Source organism: Pistacia vera, unplaced genomic scaffold (assembly GCF_008641045.1).
Source record: "Pistacia vera cultivar Batoury unplaced genomic scaffold, PisVer_v2 Contig132, whole genome shotgun sequence".
NCBI lineage: Eukaryota > Viridiplantae > Streptophyta > Magnoliopsida > Sapindales > Anacardiaceae > Pistacia > Pistacia vera.
In genome coordinates this window covers 494,795-513,486 of record NW_022195380.1, presented here as the reverse complement: position 1 = coordinate 513,486, position 18,692 = coordinate 494,795, and the positions used below count along the sequence as shown (strand labels likewise).

At 37.0% G+C, this 18,692-nt stretch overlaps 1 protein-coding gene and 1 long non-coding RNA gene across 2 annotated transcripts; both read right to left on the bottom strand.

The window, feature by feature from the left end:
• Nucleotides 1-5,652: 5,652 nt before the first annotated feature.
• Nucleotides 5,653-18,171, bottom strand: LOC116122159 (DNA-directed RNA polymerases II, IV and V subunit 3-like). Its single transcript, XM_031408067.1, is given in 4 exon segments — nucleotides 5,653-5,925; nucleotides 16,848-17,085; nucleotides 17,724-17,940; nucleotides 17,943-18,171. Coding segments are annotated over 4 exon segments (957 nt in total).
• Nucleotides 13,728-16,601, bottom strand: LOC116122161. Its single transcript, XR_004126849.1, has 3 exons — nucleotides 16,437-16,601; nucleotides 15,494-15,561; nucleotides 13,728-13,886 (listed from the first exon to the last, which is right to left on the bottom strand). It is a non-coding gene; the product is annotated as an uncharacterized LOC116122161 (long non-coding RNA).
• Nucleotides 18,172-18,692: the final 521 nt, after the last annotated feature.

Sequence of the window (18,692 nt, the reverse complement as noted above, 5' to 3'; positions counted from 1 at the left end):
ATGCATATAATTTTCACGCAATATACCAAATACCCTTTCACCCACAAGCAATATAAACATTCCTTCAAACTAATCCAACACAACGTTCATACCATGTACCATCATTGCACTTTCAAGTTCATATTTGCCAAATTTCCTATAAGGAAACATTCATATTCAAATCAATCAAAACATAGCAAATCATATGTAACACATTCAACCATGTGAATAGCCACCTTAGCTAATCACCTTCAATTATAAGTCTCTAAAACATAAATCTTATGCTTATTTCTATAAAACTTGTCAATTAAGGCACAAAATTTTACAAACTCAACAGCATACCAACACGTATAATACATTAGTCGCACTTTCTACAACTAGATTGAACCATATAATACTAGAGAGGTTGTATCACAAGGAAAAGTAACTCACAAGGCTTCAAAAACATACATTTCATCTCAAGTGAAATACATCATACATGCTATTGAAATCTCCATCACACTTCAAATCAAAATTTTGGCTAACCCCTTACTATTCCTTCTACCAAAGTTATCAAGACAATACACCCATACCAATCGAACCCATACCTTACATTTATAATTCCTCCTGTGGCACATAAAACAGTTCATTTCCCATTCCTCATACTTGGGGAAATATTAATTCCACCACAGGTCTCGTGCGAGGTTGGCCACAGCGACTCATGCTCATGTAATAAACTTTATTTCTTAAAGATAAAAACTTTACATATACATCATGAAAACATCCGAAGAATCTTAAACCTTTGCTCTGATACCAAGTTGACACGACCCGTCCCGACCCCCCCTTATCCCATAGGCTCCGGGCGCACCCATGAGACTCAGGTGATCAGAAATGAAGTCTGGTGGCCCAACCTTGAGTGAAATTCACTCCTCTGCACGATCACCTTCTAGACCTGGTGGGGGAAAAACATTTGAAAACGGGGGTGAGCTAGAATGCTCAGTGAGTGGGGAATGGGTTAGTATGTAAAACATTTCAATTACAATAAAACACTCATGCTTATAAAATTTCATCTCCGTATACATATTTTATAATATAAGCCATCTTTCATACCACCATGCAATCTCTCATGGCAAGACTTCTTTCTGAACACTATTATAAACGAATAAATACCATGTTTCTCTAAAACATCATTTCTAAGAAACGTTCATATGCGAATAACATTTACATTTATAGTTCCCATTTTTAAATAAATGATATACATATCCAAACTATCTCTCAATCACATGTGAAAACTCTCACCCAACTAGTACCCTGGGGAAAATCTGTCATACCTGGTGGGCGTCCCACACGCAGGCAGAGCGAGGGACGTACCTGTCATACCCAGCAAGATCTATCATCGCGTGGCAAGCCACTGAAACTGTCATACCTGGCGGACCACTCAACGCCCAGCAGAGCCAATAAAATCTGTCATACCCCAAGATCTATCATCACACGGGCAGAGCCACTGAAACTGTCATACGCGACCACTCAACGCCCAGGCAGAGCCAATAAAATCTGTCATACCTGGCGGACCATCAACGCCCAGGCAGAGCAAATAAATCGTCATACCGCAAGATCTATCATCGCACGGGCAGAGCCACGAAACGTCATACCTGCGGACACTCACGCCAGGCAGAGCCAATAAAATCTGTCATACCTGGCGAGACCACTCAACGCCAGGCAAGCAAATAAATCTGTCATACCCGGCAAGATCTATCATCGCATGGGCAAGCCACTGAAACTGTCATACCTGGCGGACCACTCAACGCCCAGCAGAGCCAATAAAATCTGTCATACCTGGCGGAATCCTGCATCGCTCAGGCAGAGCCAAAATCTGTATCTCTGGGGAGGGTACTTCGTAGGGTGGTTTTAGCACCACAGCATCTCATGCATAGTCTCAAGTAACATGTAAGTTAATAGCATATTCGTATGTGCTTATAAATCACATATAGACATAATATCAAAGTCACATATAAGGGTGAAACTACAATTTTCTAAACATGTTTCAGAAACTGACGGTTTACCCAGATTGAGAATTATTACTAACCTCACAAATCTGAGTTCTTTCTTTAACATTTTAACAGCCAAAATGCCTTAACTCCCAGCATTTTAAAACACCATGGAAATCAATTTTCTCAAAGACAATCCAACTGGAAGCATACAAGTGTTAACCAACCAACTTTTAGTCACTACATAACTCAAGCACCTCTCAAAATGCAATCCAGCTGAGTGCATGCAACCTAAATATCTAGCCACCATCTCAGTTTATTGAAACAGCCAAATGCATGCAAGTTTAATTAGCAAGCAATTCCCTTTAAAACCAAACAAACATTCTAGAATTTGTCCGAAAACATGCAAAGAAGAAATACCAAGCAAGCTTCACATTTTGCTCAAACCTCACCAAAATATATAAAAATGGCATACTAGAAAATACATACAAGCATAGATCTGAAATTTTAAGGAAAGTTTTTATTAAAACCACTCACCGTTTGAAGCTCGACCCTTAAGCGAAAAAATGACTGAAATCTTCTAATAATGCCCCGCTTGCCTCCCTATGTACAAATTCTAAATCCTCCTTACATAAGTCCCCAAAGGTAACGCTCATATAAAATCATTGGACACTTCACACACCAAAAGATTACTAACTTCTGCTTTAACAAAACGTCTCATAATCGAACACTCGTGCTCTCAGATTTTTCTTAAAAATTCTATTTACATTTTAAGCCATAATTTTAACAGAGCGTTCTAGAGACACTAATTTTTCCCATATTTTTCAAGTCATTCCAGAATCATAACTATTTAAAACACAATTTCCTTTCAACTCATTCAAATCTGTCCCCTGTTTCCAAAATTGAGGTACTGACTTAAAAATTCATAACAATTCAGCCCTTAATCCAAACCTCATGAAACTCTCCAGAATTAAACTAGACACATAGGATCACCAGAATTTAAATCACTCAATTTGGATAGAATAGATGCATCAAATCATTTTCCAAAAATACTGTTCTGCAGAAAACGAAATTCAGGATTCACAAGGCAACTCAAAAATCCATATAAAATTCAATCCTTCGAATTTTTTAAGTGAAATAAATTTCTAAACACTCCTCAAGAGTCTACAACAACATATCCAAAATTTGGCTTCAAAAAAAAACCCAAAATGCAAACAATTTTCGGAGTTCAGATGGTCAGATTTCTGTACAATAAACCCTTACATCAAAATCATATCTTTACCCATTTTTGTTTAAAATAACCTATGTTCTACCCACACCAATTATTAAAATCAATCTCCCTATTTTAGTTTTGTTTCATGAATTTATACCAAATCATAGACAAAACAATCCAAAGAGAGTTTTGAATCATAAATCACCAAAAAGAGGAAATATCAAGCTTTACTAACCTCCCATTTGCTCGATCTTCCTCACTCTCCGATCACCGGAGTTTTGCTCGCCGACGGCCCTTTTTTCAGCCACCTCCGTCGGTCTCCTATCTCCTCTCTCCCTCTATTCTTGGTTTCATCTTTCTCTCCCTTCTTTTTCTTTTTCTTTCTTCCTTCTTCCTCTCCTTCTCTTCTTCTTCCTTTCTCTCTTCTTTGCTTCTTCTTCCCCGTTTTTCTTTCATTGAATGATCACTATTCATCAAAATATCTGAAAATTTCAATTAGTCCTCACTTATTCGACTATCACCTTGTACTCCCCAAAACTTTCAATTATTACACTTTACCCCAGAATCACAAAATAAAATTTAAAACTACATTAAAAAAAATACGGGGTATTACATTCTTCCCCCTTAAAAATTTCGTCCTCGAAATTTACTCACATGAAGAATATGGTACTAGCTCTTCTAAAGTCTTGCATTTTGACACTCCTTTAATCATATGCTCATTCCAGGATATCTCACCAATGTTACCAACTGCCCCTTATAAAATTATTCGATTTAAAATACTCTTGCACCCTTTCACATGGTCCTATTTGCCTTTGCTTCCTTGAGATTAATTTCTCTCTCTTTATATCATCTTGCTTTTAATACCTTGTCTCAAACACTCTACTAACCTTTATATCAATACATCTATACCTTATTGGAAGAAGGATACTTATTTTCTCATTCATTCAAGTAACATGTCACTTTATATACTCTCACAACTTCTTTCCCCAAATAAGATTTTCACAATTAACGCTTCCTTCTATTAACTCAATTAATCATTTCATCTTGTAATTCTTCTCACCATAAGTATCTCTCATGATCACTCATTAGCTTAGAAGCCTTTAATATAGTTCTTCCCCTCGACACTTGACGTGAGGCCTATGGTTTTCGCAACCATTTAAATCAGAAATTTCCATAATCACTTTTATTTCATTCTCATCGCGTGCTTGTGTACTGAATCTTTGAGACACCACTTATAATATCAGCCTAACATTAACTCTAGCATTTCCTTCCATACCCTTATTCTAGTACACACTCTCAAGAACAATGAACCTTAAAGTAGTGAGATCTTCTATTTTACACTCCAGGGTCCTAGAGATATAGACCCTTGCCTCACCACGGATTACTCTTATATGGCTTCGTTCATACTTGCTAGTCAGCAAGGCAAGGTTCCTTCATTCAAGCTCTTTAATCTCCCAGTTCTTCCCTCAATCGGTCCATTCCTTCCTTGACCCCCCGTAAGTCATTACATTTAGATTATACAAGTCATCATCGTTATTCCCAGATGCTACAATACTCGTAGCAGAGACTTCCTTTTTATGCTTAACATAATCAATACACCCTGAATTAGGAATAAAACCAATAATATTAAACTCTATCCTATAATGAAACTCATCACTACTTCAACTCCAAGAACAGATCCAATGATTTTATTGCCATCATTCTTAGGAAAACTTCTCATTCCAAATAACTATGAAACCATAGTTGGACCTGCCCTCCAACTGATGATAATTTCTTTTTACTGAGTGGCTCTCTAGAGCTCTCTGCTTCATTCTTCTCTTGGAAGCAGATTCAGGAACTGACATCATATCATACTTCTTACTTTGCTTCTACCAATAGCAATAAACTTTTCACTAATAATAACAATGCATTACTGAAAGTACCATTTTCTTATCTCCAATAACAAATTTCGAGGGTGTCAATAAACCGTGCACATTAACCTAATTCGATGCAAACAGTGATAATCACGGTCCCCCCTCGTGAATAGATTCCACTTCCAAATTTCTGAACAATTTCTAACCAATTGTTTGTCCTTTGCATGAACCACAATCCTTCACTAAATTTTTCCAACACCCTCAACATCCTTGTCCTAATTTTTGAATCAGTCTTATGGTCAAACCTATATTTTTCAGTCCCTCATGCATGTGGAACGTTATTCCACACCTTTTCTCTGCAACCTTCATATGCTTTTAGACGAAGTTCCAAACTCATCATTTTTCTTTATTCCCTGGTCGCATATTCTTTGAGATCAAGGAGATCTTGATCCCAGATGATTCTAGAATATCACCATCCAACATACTGTTGTATGCAACCCATGATAACTCCTCTTCCATTAGTTTCACATTAGTCTCCACACTCTCAGGGCATTTCCTCACACCGACGAGGTAAAGCTTCATATGCACGGCTACATAGTTTCCACAAGATCAAGAATGAGACCAGAATGTACCAATTTGTTCATCCTCCTCGCATATGTGCTCCAAGTTCACCAAACTGATCATCAGCTTCTACTGTATCCTCAGACAGGCGAACTGCATCCAGCTTTTGTTTCAGTACTTCTATGGCATTGAGTACCATCTGAGAAGGTTTAATTGCACCGGTTCATTCAACTGTGAATATGAAGATGTCTTCTCCGCCATAGATCTCTATGAGTCCTGGCTTCCCCATGGCTTCTGCTAGCTTAAGCACTTCATCATCGTAAGTGTATGCCTCAGGATCAACCACCAGAACCTAAAAACTTTTAGAATCACTTCAAAAACTCAGATCATAATTTTAACAGACGCAATGTATCGAAGGAAATGATTATGCCATAAGCAAGTTTGAATAATTATACATAGGAATTTTGGCAGATAATTAGAAAAATAAAAATAAACCAGGCCCCAAAAAGTACTGAATGTTACTTTTCCAAGCCAAAATCACATTGACTTATTCACAAAATCATGCACCATGCTCATAAATGCCACATTATTGTTTCTTGAAATTCCCCAATCGTAAACATGTGCACTCCCGTGATTACTAATTTTGCGTATATTTCCTACATATTGCATACAAGTACACTGGATAAACCACCATAACAGCATCCACAAGCTAAAAATCCCACAATCACCAATTCAATGCCTGAACATAAGCCCAATAATACCATCAATATCCCCTCGAAATAAAAAGCTTCATATGTTGGCCATCATAGACAGAAATAAACATTTTCTCTTCTCCGATCACTATCCCCGATTGAACATATGTATTTTCTTTCTACTGCACCTCTCCATCTCACTCACTGACACACCCCTACAAATGAGCTGACCTGTTTACCGCTCCAATAAATTTCTTACTTTTTTATCTTGTCCCCCTGTTAATGTCATTTATATTATATGCATCATATGCAATGATATAGAGAAAAGAAGGGAATAGAAAAAGAAATAGAAGAAAATAATAAATTAACACATTCAAATATCCCAAACTCTAAAAATGAGATTAAAGCGGTCCACAAGTTGCAGCAATCCCAGGGCAACAGCTTCATTTAAAAATCTTAATTAAGAATTCTAAAATCGTGAGAAAAAAAAAAAATGAAACGTAATGATGCTCTGATATACAGAAAAGACCTCACAAAATTTCTTCAATGTTATCCTTTGATGACATTGACAATACACCAAAAAGGTCTCTAACAACATCTATACCGTTCATCTTCACTAGTGTAAACCACTCAAAAATAAAATTAAAATCACAAACATTCTGCATCTAATTCTTTTCTCTATCTTGGGCAGATCTCTAACCGTCATTCAAATCAGACATATCAGCTAAGACTAAAATTAGTTTTTTATGTCTTGTCAGGGCAAAATGACAATTCCATACTGGAATACCTTTTACAACAACAAGCATCTTTTAAACTGTAACATGCAAGGAGAATATATGAAAGTGCTACTAAAAGGAATAAGATTAATTAGAATCATTTTTGACACGACCCGTCCCGACCCCCCTTATCCCATAGGCTCCGGGCGCACCCATGAGACTCAGGTGATCGAGACGTGCCATGTGAAAAAACTATAAAACCTGTTTATAAATAAAATATCATAAAAATGTAACGTCATTTGCATATAAACAAATGCAATTGGAATTTTCACAAAATGAAATTTATGGTATCAGATTTTTCCATATCTTTAATAATCCAAACAAGAAATAAATACATGATGAAAGAAACATAAACTTTGCAGCGGCAAACAAAATACAACTATAGACTTATGATGAAATGAGTCGTGTGGCCCAACCTTGAGTGAAATTCACTCCTCTGCACGATCACCTTCTAGACTGGTGGGGGGAAAGAAAAACATTTGAAAAACGGGGTGAGCTAGAATGCTCTGAGTGGGAAGGTTAGTATTAATAAAACATTTCAATATACAATAAAACACTCAGCTTATAAATTCATCTCCGATACATATTTATAATATAGCCATCTTTCATACACATGCTGAAATCTCTCATGGCAAGACTCTTTCTGAACACTATTAGATAAACGAATAAATACCATGTTTCTAAAACATCATTTCTAAGAAACAGTTCATATGCGAATAACATTTACATTTATAAGTTCCCATTTTTAATAAATGAATATCATATCCAAACTATCTCTCAATCACATGTGAAAACTCTCACCCAACTAGTACCCTGGGGAAAATCTTTCATACCTGGTGGGCGTCCCACACGCAGGCAAAGCGAGGGACGTACCTGTCATACCAGCAAGATCTATCATCGCGTGGCAGAGCCACTGAAACTGTCATACCTGCGGACCACTCAACCGCCCAGGCAGAGCCAATAAAATCTGTCATACCCGCAAGATCTATCATCACACGGGCAGAGCCACTGAAACTGTCTACCTGGCGGACCACTCAACGCCCAGGCAGAGCCAATAAAATCTGTCATACCTGCGGACCACTCAACGCCCGCAGAGCAAATAAAATCTGTCATACCCGCAAATCTATCATCGCACGGGCAAGCCACTGAAACGTCATACCTGGCGACACACTCACGCCAGGCAGAGCAATAAAACTGTCATACCTGGCGGACCACTCAACGCCAGCAGAGCAATAAAATCTGTCTACCCGGCAAGATCTATCATCGCATGGGCAGAGCCACTGAAACTGTCATACCTGGCGGACCACTCAACGCCCAGGCAGAGCCAATAAAATCTGTCATACCTGGCGGAATCCTGCATCGCTCAGGCAGAGCCAAAATCTGTATCTCTGGGGATGGGTACTTCGTAGGGTGGTTTTGCACCACAGCATCTCATGCATAGTCTCAGTAACAGTGAAGTTAATAGCATATTTCGTAGTGCTTATAAATCATACATATATGACATAATATCAAAAGTCACATATAAGGGTGAAACTACAATTTTCTAAACATGTTTCAGAAACTGACGGTTTAACCCAGATTGAGAATTATTACTACCTCACAAATCTGAGTCTTTTCTTTAACATTTTAACAGCCAAAATGCCTTAACTCCCAGCATTTTAAAACACCATGGAAATCAATTTTCTCAAAGACAATCCACTGGAAGCATACAAGTGTATTAACCAACCAACTTTTAGTCCAACTACATAACTCAAGCACCTCTCAAAATGCAATCCAGCTGAGTGCATGCAACCTAAAATATCTAGCCACCATCTCAGTTTATTGAAACAGCCAAATGCATGCAAGTTTAATTAGCAAGCAATTCCCTTTAAAACTCAAAACAACCATTCTAGAATTTGTCCAAAACATGCAAAGAAAGAAATAACCAAGCAAGCTTCACATTTTGCTCAAACCTCACCAAAATATATATAAAATGGCATACTAGAAAATATCATACAAGCTGATCTGAATTTTTAAGGAAAGTTTTTATTAAAACCACTCACCGTTGAAGCTCGACCCTTAAGCCGAAAAAATGACTGAAATCTTCTAATAATGCCCCGCTTGCCTCCCTATGTACAAAATTCAGTAAATCCTCCTTACATAAGTCCCCATAAGGTAACGCCTCAATATTAAAATCATTGGACACTTCACACACCAAAAGATTAACTAACTTCTGCTTAAACAAAACTGTCTCATAATCGAACCGGTTGCTCTCAGATTTTTCTTAAAAATTCTATTTTCATTTTTAAGCCATAATTTTAACAGAGCGTTCTAGAGACACATAAGTTGTTCCCATAATTTTCTCAAGTCATTCCAGAATCAATAACTATTTAAAACACAATTTCCTTTCAACTCATTCAAATCTGTCCCCTGTTCCAAAATTGAGGTACTGACTTAAAAAATTCATAACAATTCAGCCCTTAATCCAAACTCATGAAACTCCAGAATTAACTAGACACACATAGGATTCACCAGAATTTAAATCACTCAATTTGGATAAGAATAGATGCATCAAATCATTTTCCAAAAATCATGTTCTGCAGAAAACGAAAATTCCAGGATTCACAAGGCAACTTCAAAAATCCATATAAAATTCAATCCTTCGAATTTTTAAGTGAAATAAATTTCTAAACACTCCTCAAGAAGTCTACAACAACATATCCAAAATTTGGCTTCAAACAAACCCCAAACATGCAAACAATTTTCGGAGTTCCAATGGTCAGATTCTGTACAATAAACCCTTACATCAAAATCATATCTTTAACCCATTTTGTTTAAAATAACTCTATGTTCTACCCACACCAAATTATTAAAATCAATCTCCCTATTTTAGTTTTGTTTTCATGAATTTATACCAAATCATAGACAAAACATCCAAAGAGAGTTTTGAATCATAAATCACCAAAAAGAGGAAATATCAAGCGTTACTAACCTCCCATTGCTCGTCTTCCTCCACTCTCCGATCACCGGAGTTTGCTCGCCGACGGCCCCTTTTTCAGCCACCTCCGCGGTCTCCTATCTCCCTCTCCCTCTATCTTGGTTTCTCTTTCTCCCTTCTTTTTCTTTTCTTTCTTTCCTTCTTCTCTCCTTCTCTCTCTTCTTCTTCTTTCTCTCTTTTCTTTGCTTCTTCTTCCCCGTTTTTCTTTTCATGAATGATCACTATTCATCAAAATATCTGGAAAATTTCAATTTAGTCCTCACTTATTCGACTATCACCTTGTACTCCCCAAAACTTTCAAATTATTACACTTTACCCCAGAATCACAAAAAAAATTTTAAAACTACATTAAAAAAAATACGGGTATTAACTTCTTCCCCCTTAAAGAATTTCGTCCTCGAAATTTACTCACATGAAGAATATGGTACTAGTCTTTCTAATAAGTCTTGCATTTTGATCACTCCTTTAATCATATGCTCATTCAGGATACTCTCCCAATGTTCACAAACTGCCCCTTTAAAATTATTCGATTTAAAATACTCTTGCACCCTTTCACATGGTCACTATTTGCCTTTGCTTCCTTGAGATTATATTCTCTCTCTTTATATCATCTTGCTTTTAAATAACTTGTTCTCTAACACATCTAACTAACCTTTATATCAATACATCTATTACCTTATTGGAAGAAGGATACTTAAATTTTCTCATTCATTCAAGTAACATGTCACTTATAATACTCTCACAACTTCTTTCCCCAAATAAGATTTTCACAAATTAACGCTTCCTTCTATAACTCAATTAATACAATTTCATCTTGTAATTCTTCTCACCATAAGTATTCTCTCATGGATCACTCATTAGCTTAGAAGCCTTTAATATAGTTCTTCCCCTCGACACTTGACGTGAGGCCTATGGTTTTCGCAACCATTTAAATCAGAAATTTCCATAATCACTTTATTTCATTCTCATCGCGTGCTTGTGTACTGAATCTTTGAGACACCACTTATAAATATCAGCCTAACATTAACTCTAGCATTTCCAATTCCATGACCCTTATTCTAGTACACACTCTCAAGAACAATGAACCTTAAAGTAGTGGGAGGATCTTCTATTTTACACTCCAAGGGTCCTAGAGAATTAGAGACCCTTGCCTCACCACGGATTACTCTTATATGGCTTCGTTCATACTTGCTAGTCAGCAAGGCAAGGTTCCTTCATTCAAGCTCTTTAATCTCCCAGTTCTTTCCCTCAATCGGTCACATTCCTTCCTTGAACCCCCCGTAAGTCATTACATTTAGATTATACAAGTCATCATCGTTATTCCCAGATGCTACAATACTCGTAGCAGAGACTTCCTTTTTATGCTTAACATAATCAATACAACCCTGAATAGGAAATAAAACCAATAATATTAAACTCTATCCTATAATGAAACTCATCACTACTTCAACTCCAAGAACAGATCCAATGATTTTATTGCCATCATTCTTAGGAAAACTTCTCATTCCAAATAACTAATGAAACCATAGTTGGACCTGCCTCTCCAACTGATGATAATTTCTTTTTACTGAGTGGCTCTCTAGAGCTCTCTGCTTCATTCTTTCTTGGAAGCAGATTCAGGAACTGACATCAATCATACTTCTACTTTGCTTCTACCAATAGCAATAACGTTTTCACTAATAATAACAATGCAATTATACTGAAAGTACCATTTTCTTATCTCCAATAACAAATTTCGAGGGTGTCATAAAACCGTGCACATTAACCTAATTCGATGCAAACAGTGAATAATCACGGTCCCCCCTCGTGAATAGATTACCACTTCCAAATAATTCTGAACAATTTCTACCAAATGTTTGTCCTTTGCATGAACCACAATATCCTTCACTAAATTTTTCCAACACCCTCAACATCCTTGTCCTTAAATTTTGAATCAGTCTTATGGTCAAACCTATATTTTTCAGTCCCTCATGCATGTGGAACGTTATTCCACACCTTTCTCTGCAACCTTCATATGCTTTTAGACGAAGTTCCAAACTCTCATTTTCTTTATTCCATGGTCGCATATTCTTTGAGATCAAGGAGATCTTGATCCCAGATGATTCTAGAAATATCACCATCCAACATACTGTGTATGCATACCCATGATAATCATCCTCTTCCATTAGTTTCACATAGTCTCCACACTCTCAGGGCATTTCTCACTGACAAAATTCTCTTCCTCTAATTTAAATCTGATCATTTTAATTAACACATACACTTCCAATCTTCAAATCAAGCAAATCACTCTCACCAATTGCTGGATTTTTTTCTATTGCACCAACCAAGTTCGTTACACATACACATACACATTACACATTACCCATGATATCCTTTATCACCAAAACAGCATGCATAGTTACATTATTTAATCATGCCTACAATTAAACCACAACACTCAATTTCAAAACTCCATATACTAGTAAAATACCACATGCATGCTAAACATATATCCAAACCTGCAACTTACAAATTGAATTTCAAACCAAGGTAAAAAGGGTTGTTCATATATCCACACCTACTGTCACCCATAAATATCACTTGGCTGAAAGTCAATAACTCTCATGTTGTCAATAGGCATGTCAACACTTAAATCAACTAAACCAATACTACCAATTAATAATCAACAAACCAGCCCCTCCAAAATTGAGTGGATTTTCTCACAACCATGACCCATTTCAACCTACAATCCATCCATAATTTCATTCTTGGCATAACATTAAAGATGCATATAATTTCACGCAATATACCAAATACCCTTTCACCCACAAGCAATATAAACATTCCTTCAAACTAATCCACACAACGTTCATACCATGTACCATCATTGCACTTTCAAGTTCTATTTGCCAAATTCCTATAAGGAAACATTCATATTCAAATCAATCAAAACATAGCAAATCATATGTAACACATTCAACCATGTGAATAGCCACCTTAGCTAATCACCTTCAATTATAAGTCTCTAAAACATAAATCTTATGTGATTTCTAAAAATTGTGTCAATTAAGGCACAAAATTTTACAAACTCAATAGCATACCAACACGTATAATACATTAGTCGCACTTTCTACAACTAGATTGAACATATATACTAGAGAGGTTGTACCACAGGAAAAGTAACTCACAAGGCTTCAAAAACATACATTTCTTATCAAGTAAATACATCATACATGCTATTGAAATCTCCATCACACTTCATCAAAATTTGGCTAACCCCTTACTATTCCTTCTACCAAAGTTATCAAGACAATACACCCATACCAATCGAACCATACCTTACATTTATAATTCCTCCTGTGGCACAATATACATTTCATTTCCATTCCTCATACTTGGGGAAATATTATTCCACCACAGGTCGTGCGAGGTTGGCCACAGCGACTCATGCTCATGTAATAAACTTATTTCTTAAAGATAAAAACTTTACATATACATCATGAAAACATCCGAAGAATCTTAAACCTTTGCTCTATACCAAGTTGACACGACCCGTCCCGACCCCCCTTATCCCATAGGCTCCGGCGCACCCATGAGACTGCAGTGATCGAGAGTGCCATGTGAAAAAACTATAAAACCTGTTTATAAAAAATATCATAAAATGTAACGCATTGCATATAAACAAATGCAATTGGAATTTTCACAAATGAAATTTATGGTATCAGATTTTTCCATATCTTAATAATCCAAACAAGAAATAAATACATGATGAAAGAAACATAAACTTTGCAGCGGCAAACAAAATACAACTATAGAATCTATGATGAAATGAAGTCGTGTGGCCCAACCTTGAGTGAAATTCACTCCTCTGCACGATCACCTTCTAGACCTGGTGGGGGGAAAGAAAAACATTTGAAAACGAGGGGTGAGCTAGAAATGCTCAGTGAGTGGGGAATGGGTTAGTATGTAATAAAACATTTCAATATCATAAAACACTCATGCTATAAATTTCATCTCCGTATACATATTTTATAATATAAGCCATCTCATAACACTGCTGAAATCTCTCATGGCAAGACTTCTTTCTGAACACTATTATGATAAACGAATAAATACTCATGTTTCTCTAAAACATCATTTCTAAGAAACAGTTCATATGCGAATAACATTTACATTATAAGTTCCATTTTAAATAATGATAGCTACATATTCCAAACTATCTCTCAATCACATGTGAAAACTCTCACCCAACTAGTACCCTGGGGAAAATCTGTCATACCTGGTGGGCGTCCCACACGCAGGCAGAGCGAGGGACGTACCTGTCATACCCGCAAGATCATCATCGCGTGGGCAGAGCCACTGAAACTGTCATACCTGGCGAACCACTCAACGCCCAGGCGAGCCAATAAAATCGTCATACCCGCAAGATCTATCATCACACGGGCAGAGCCACTGAAACTGTCATACCTGGCGGACCACTCAACGCCCAGGCAGAGCCAATAAAATCTGTCATACCTGGCGGACCACCAACGCCCAGGCAGAGCAAATAAATCTTCATACCGGCAAGATCTATCATCGCACGGGCAGAGCCACTGAAACGTCATACCTGGCGGACCACTCAACGCCCAGGCAGAGCCAATAAAATCTGTCATACCTGGCGGACCACTCAACGCCCAGGCAGAGCAAATAAAATCTGTCATACCCGGCAAGATCTATCATCGCATGGGCAGAGCCACTGAAACTGTCATACCTGGCGGACCACTCAACGCCCAGGCAGAGCCAATAAAATCTGTCATACCTGGCGGAATCCTGCATCGCTCAGGCAGAGCCAAAATCTGTATCTCTGGGGGATGGGTACTTCGTAGGGTGGTTTTAGCACCACAGCATACTCATGCATAGTCTCAAGTAACATGTAATCAATAGCATATTTCGTATGTGCTTATAAATCATACTATTTGACTAATATTCAAAGTCACATATAAGGGTGAAACTACAATTTTCTAAACAGTTTCAGAAACGACGGTTTAACCCAGATTGAGAATTATTACTAACCTCACAAATCTGAGTCTTTTCTTAACATTTAACAGCCAAAATGCCTTAACTCCCAGCATTTTAAACACCATGGAAATCAATTTCTCAAAGACAATCCAACTGGAAGCATACAAGTGTATTTAACCAACCACTTTTAGTCCAACTACATAACTCAAGCACCTCTCAAAATGCAATCCAGCTGAGTGCATGCACCTAAAATATCTAGCCACCATCTCAGTTTTTGAAACAGCCAAATGCATGCAAGTTTAATTAGCAAGCAATTCCCTTTAAAACTCAAAACACCATTCTAGAATTTGTCCGAAAACATGCAAAGAAGAAATAAACCAAGCAAGCTTCACATTTTGCTCAAACCTCACCAAAATATATAAAAATGGCATACTAGAAAATATATCATCAAGCATAGATCTGAAATTTTTAAGGAAAGTTTTTATTAAAACCACTCACCGTTTGAAGCTCGACCCTTAAGCCGAAAAAATGACTGAAATCTTCTAATAATGCCCCCGCTTGCCTCCCTATGTACAAAATTCGTAAATCCTCCTTACATAAGTCCCCATAAGGTAACGCCTCAATATTAAATCTTGGACACTTCACACACCAAAAGATTAACATAACTTCTGCTTTAACAAAACTGTCTCATAATCGAACATCGGTTGCTCTCAGATTTTTCTTAAAAATTCTATTTCATTTTTAAGCCATAATTTTAACAGAGCGTTCTAGAGACACATAAGTTTTCCCATAATTTCTCAAGTCATTCCAGAATCAATAACTATTTAAAACACATTTCCTTTCAACTCATTCAAATCTGTCCCCTGTTTCCAAAATTGAGGTACTGACTTAAAAAAATTCATAACAATTCAGCCCTTAATCCAAAACCTCATGAAACTCTCCAAATTCCTAGACACACATAGGATTCACCAGAATTTAAAATCACTCAATTTGGATAAGAATAGATGCATCAAATCATTTTCCAAAAATACATGTTCTGCAGAAAACGAAAATTCCAGGATTCACAAGGCAACTTCAAAAATCCATATAAAATTCAATCCTTCGAATTTTTAAGTGAAATAAATTTCTAAACACTCCTCAAGAAGTCTACAACAACATATCCAAAATTTGGCTTCAAACAAAAAACCCAAAACATGCAAACAATTTTCGGAGTTCCAGATGGTCAGATTTCTGTACAATAAACCCTTACATCAAAAATCATATCTTTAACCCATTTTTGTTTAAAAACAACCTCTATGTTCTACCCACACCAAATTATTAAAATCAATCTCCCTATTTTAGTTTTGTTTTCATGAATTTATACCAAATCATAGACAAAACAATCCAAAGAGAGTTTTGAATCATAAATCACCAAAAAGAGGAAATATCAAGCTTTACTAACCTCCCATTTGCTCGATCTTCCTCCACTCTCCGATCACCGGAGTTTTGCTCGCCGACGGCCCCTTTTTCAGCCACCTCCGTCGGTCTCCTATCTCCTCTCTCCCTCTATTCTTGGTTTCATCTTTCTCTCCCTTCTTTTTCTTTTCTTTCTTTCCTTCTTCCTCTCCTTCTCTTCTTCTTCTTTCTCTCTTTTCTTTGCTTCTTCTTCCCCGTTTTTCTTTTCATTGAATGATCACTATTCATCAAAATATCTGGAAAATTTCAATTTAGTCCTCACTTATTTCGACTATCACCTTGTACTCCCCAAAACTTTCAAATTATTACACTTTACCCTAGAATCACAAAATAAAATTTAATAAAACTACATTAAAAAAAATACGGGGTATTACAATTTTTATAAAAGGATTTCAACCTGTCCAGTAGCATGATCAAGGTCAAACACTTTCGTCGGAATACTATCAACAAAGGCTTCTTTCTGTGCAAGCGTCAGAGTTTCCATTAAATCTTCACTGATGTGGATCTCTGGTTCGTACATGAAAGTGACAGTTGCAGCAGGAGACCATTTTGCATGATCTTTGCCAATCCCTTTTCTAGCTATCGCTCGAAGCCTCAGTTCTTGCGCACGACGTAACTTTACAATGATAACACCCCTAGATGCAAAATAGAAAAACTGAAGTTCCATAAGTAAACCATGGCCATGACATTGTATTGCAGTTTCAACAGAAAAAGGGAAAATCAAGTGAGAAAAAGAGAAAGAAATTTGGATTTCTTCTATGCAGTTTTTTCATAGGAAAAACATAATGAAAATAAAAAATTTTAGGACAATTCCCTGAATTAAAACATGAGTAATAGACATGTAAAACCTTGAGGCTGCCCCAATAATCAACTCTAGGCCGGGTGAAATTGAGCTCTCACAAAGAAACATAAGCAAGAACTCATTTGGATCGGCCAATATATTCTGAGCAATTTAATTCCAAGGAATAGTTCACTGATTAAACAAGACTTGGTTGCATTAGTGTTTTTGCCATATAGGACCAAATGAAGCAGAATCAAATTTAAAGGAATATGTTAGGAATAAAATATACACATTATGAGGAGAAGGACCAAAATAGCCGCAATACATGACGCAAAAGCTAACAATTCAATAGCATTATATCATCTCAAAAAATCAGGACAAAAAAAATACAGAAATTACTTATCTTTCCCAACAAATTATAGTAGTCATTCTTATAGAACACAAAGGACGCTATATTAATAAAATTAAAAAAAAAAAAAAAAAAAAAATCACCTTTGCTGATCACTTGAATCGTAGGCCGCGGGATCGGCGAAGTCGACGGGAACAACGCTATGATCGGAGCTGATCAAATCCTTGCTGGTGACGTCCAAAGTCTGGTCGCCCGTACACTTGACTCTCAAATGGAACTCCACGGAGCAATACTCGCATTGGCCGTCTCCGTCACAGGCGTCGCAGTCACGTGAGAAGCGCATTGTCATGGCTCTGTCGCTGTGAGCGGGATGAGACCGAGACGGTGCGCGATGAACTCGTCGTTGAGGACGGAAGAGTTGAAGTCGATTTCGACGAGGTCGATTGCAATGGTGGGAACCTCCGCGATCATCACGCGCCGAAGCGCATTGGCCATCGAGGCGTCGGTATCACGGAGCTCCAACTTGGCGTAGTCGTCTTCCAGCTCGCGAATTTTGACCTTGGGAAATCGCTGGTACGATAAGCTCTCCATTGTGTTCTTCCTCTCTCTGGACTGTGAGCTCTGTGTTTAAACTTGAAATGATTTTGATTTGTGGTCAGCACGCATATGAAACGGCTGTGTTTCAGACTAAACGACGGCGTTTCTTGTTTCCATTTTCCTAAGAAGGATTTTTCTATTTCCTTTAAACACTTTTGTATTGCCCTCACCTTTCGGAGCTACGAGACATGAACAGTTTAGTCCAAAAAGTAATGTCTTATTGTCTTATTTACATGTTATTAGAAATAATAAAAATAAAGTAATGTGTTAAAAATAGTCCTATATATATATATATAAAAACCATTGCTCTTATGAAAATTTGATTTTTCTAGGCGTACAGTTTACTTTTTATGTTTTTGTTATTTTGTATTGATTTTTAATAATATGTGTATAAGACAACATTGGTATTATAGACTTTTTATTGAAAAATCTCACATAATTGGACTAAATTGCTCGTATTCCATAGTATTGGAAGTAAGAAATACCATCCAAACCTTAAGGATGAAAGTGCAAAT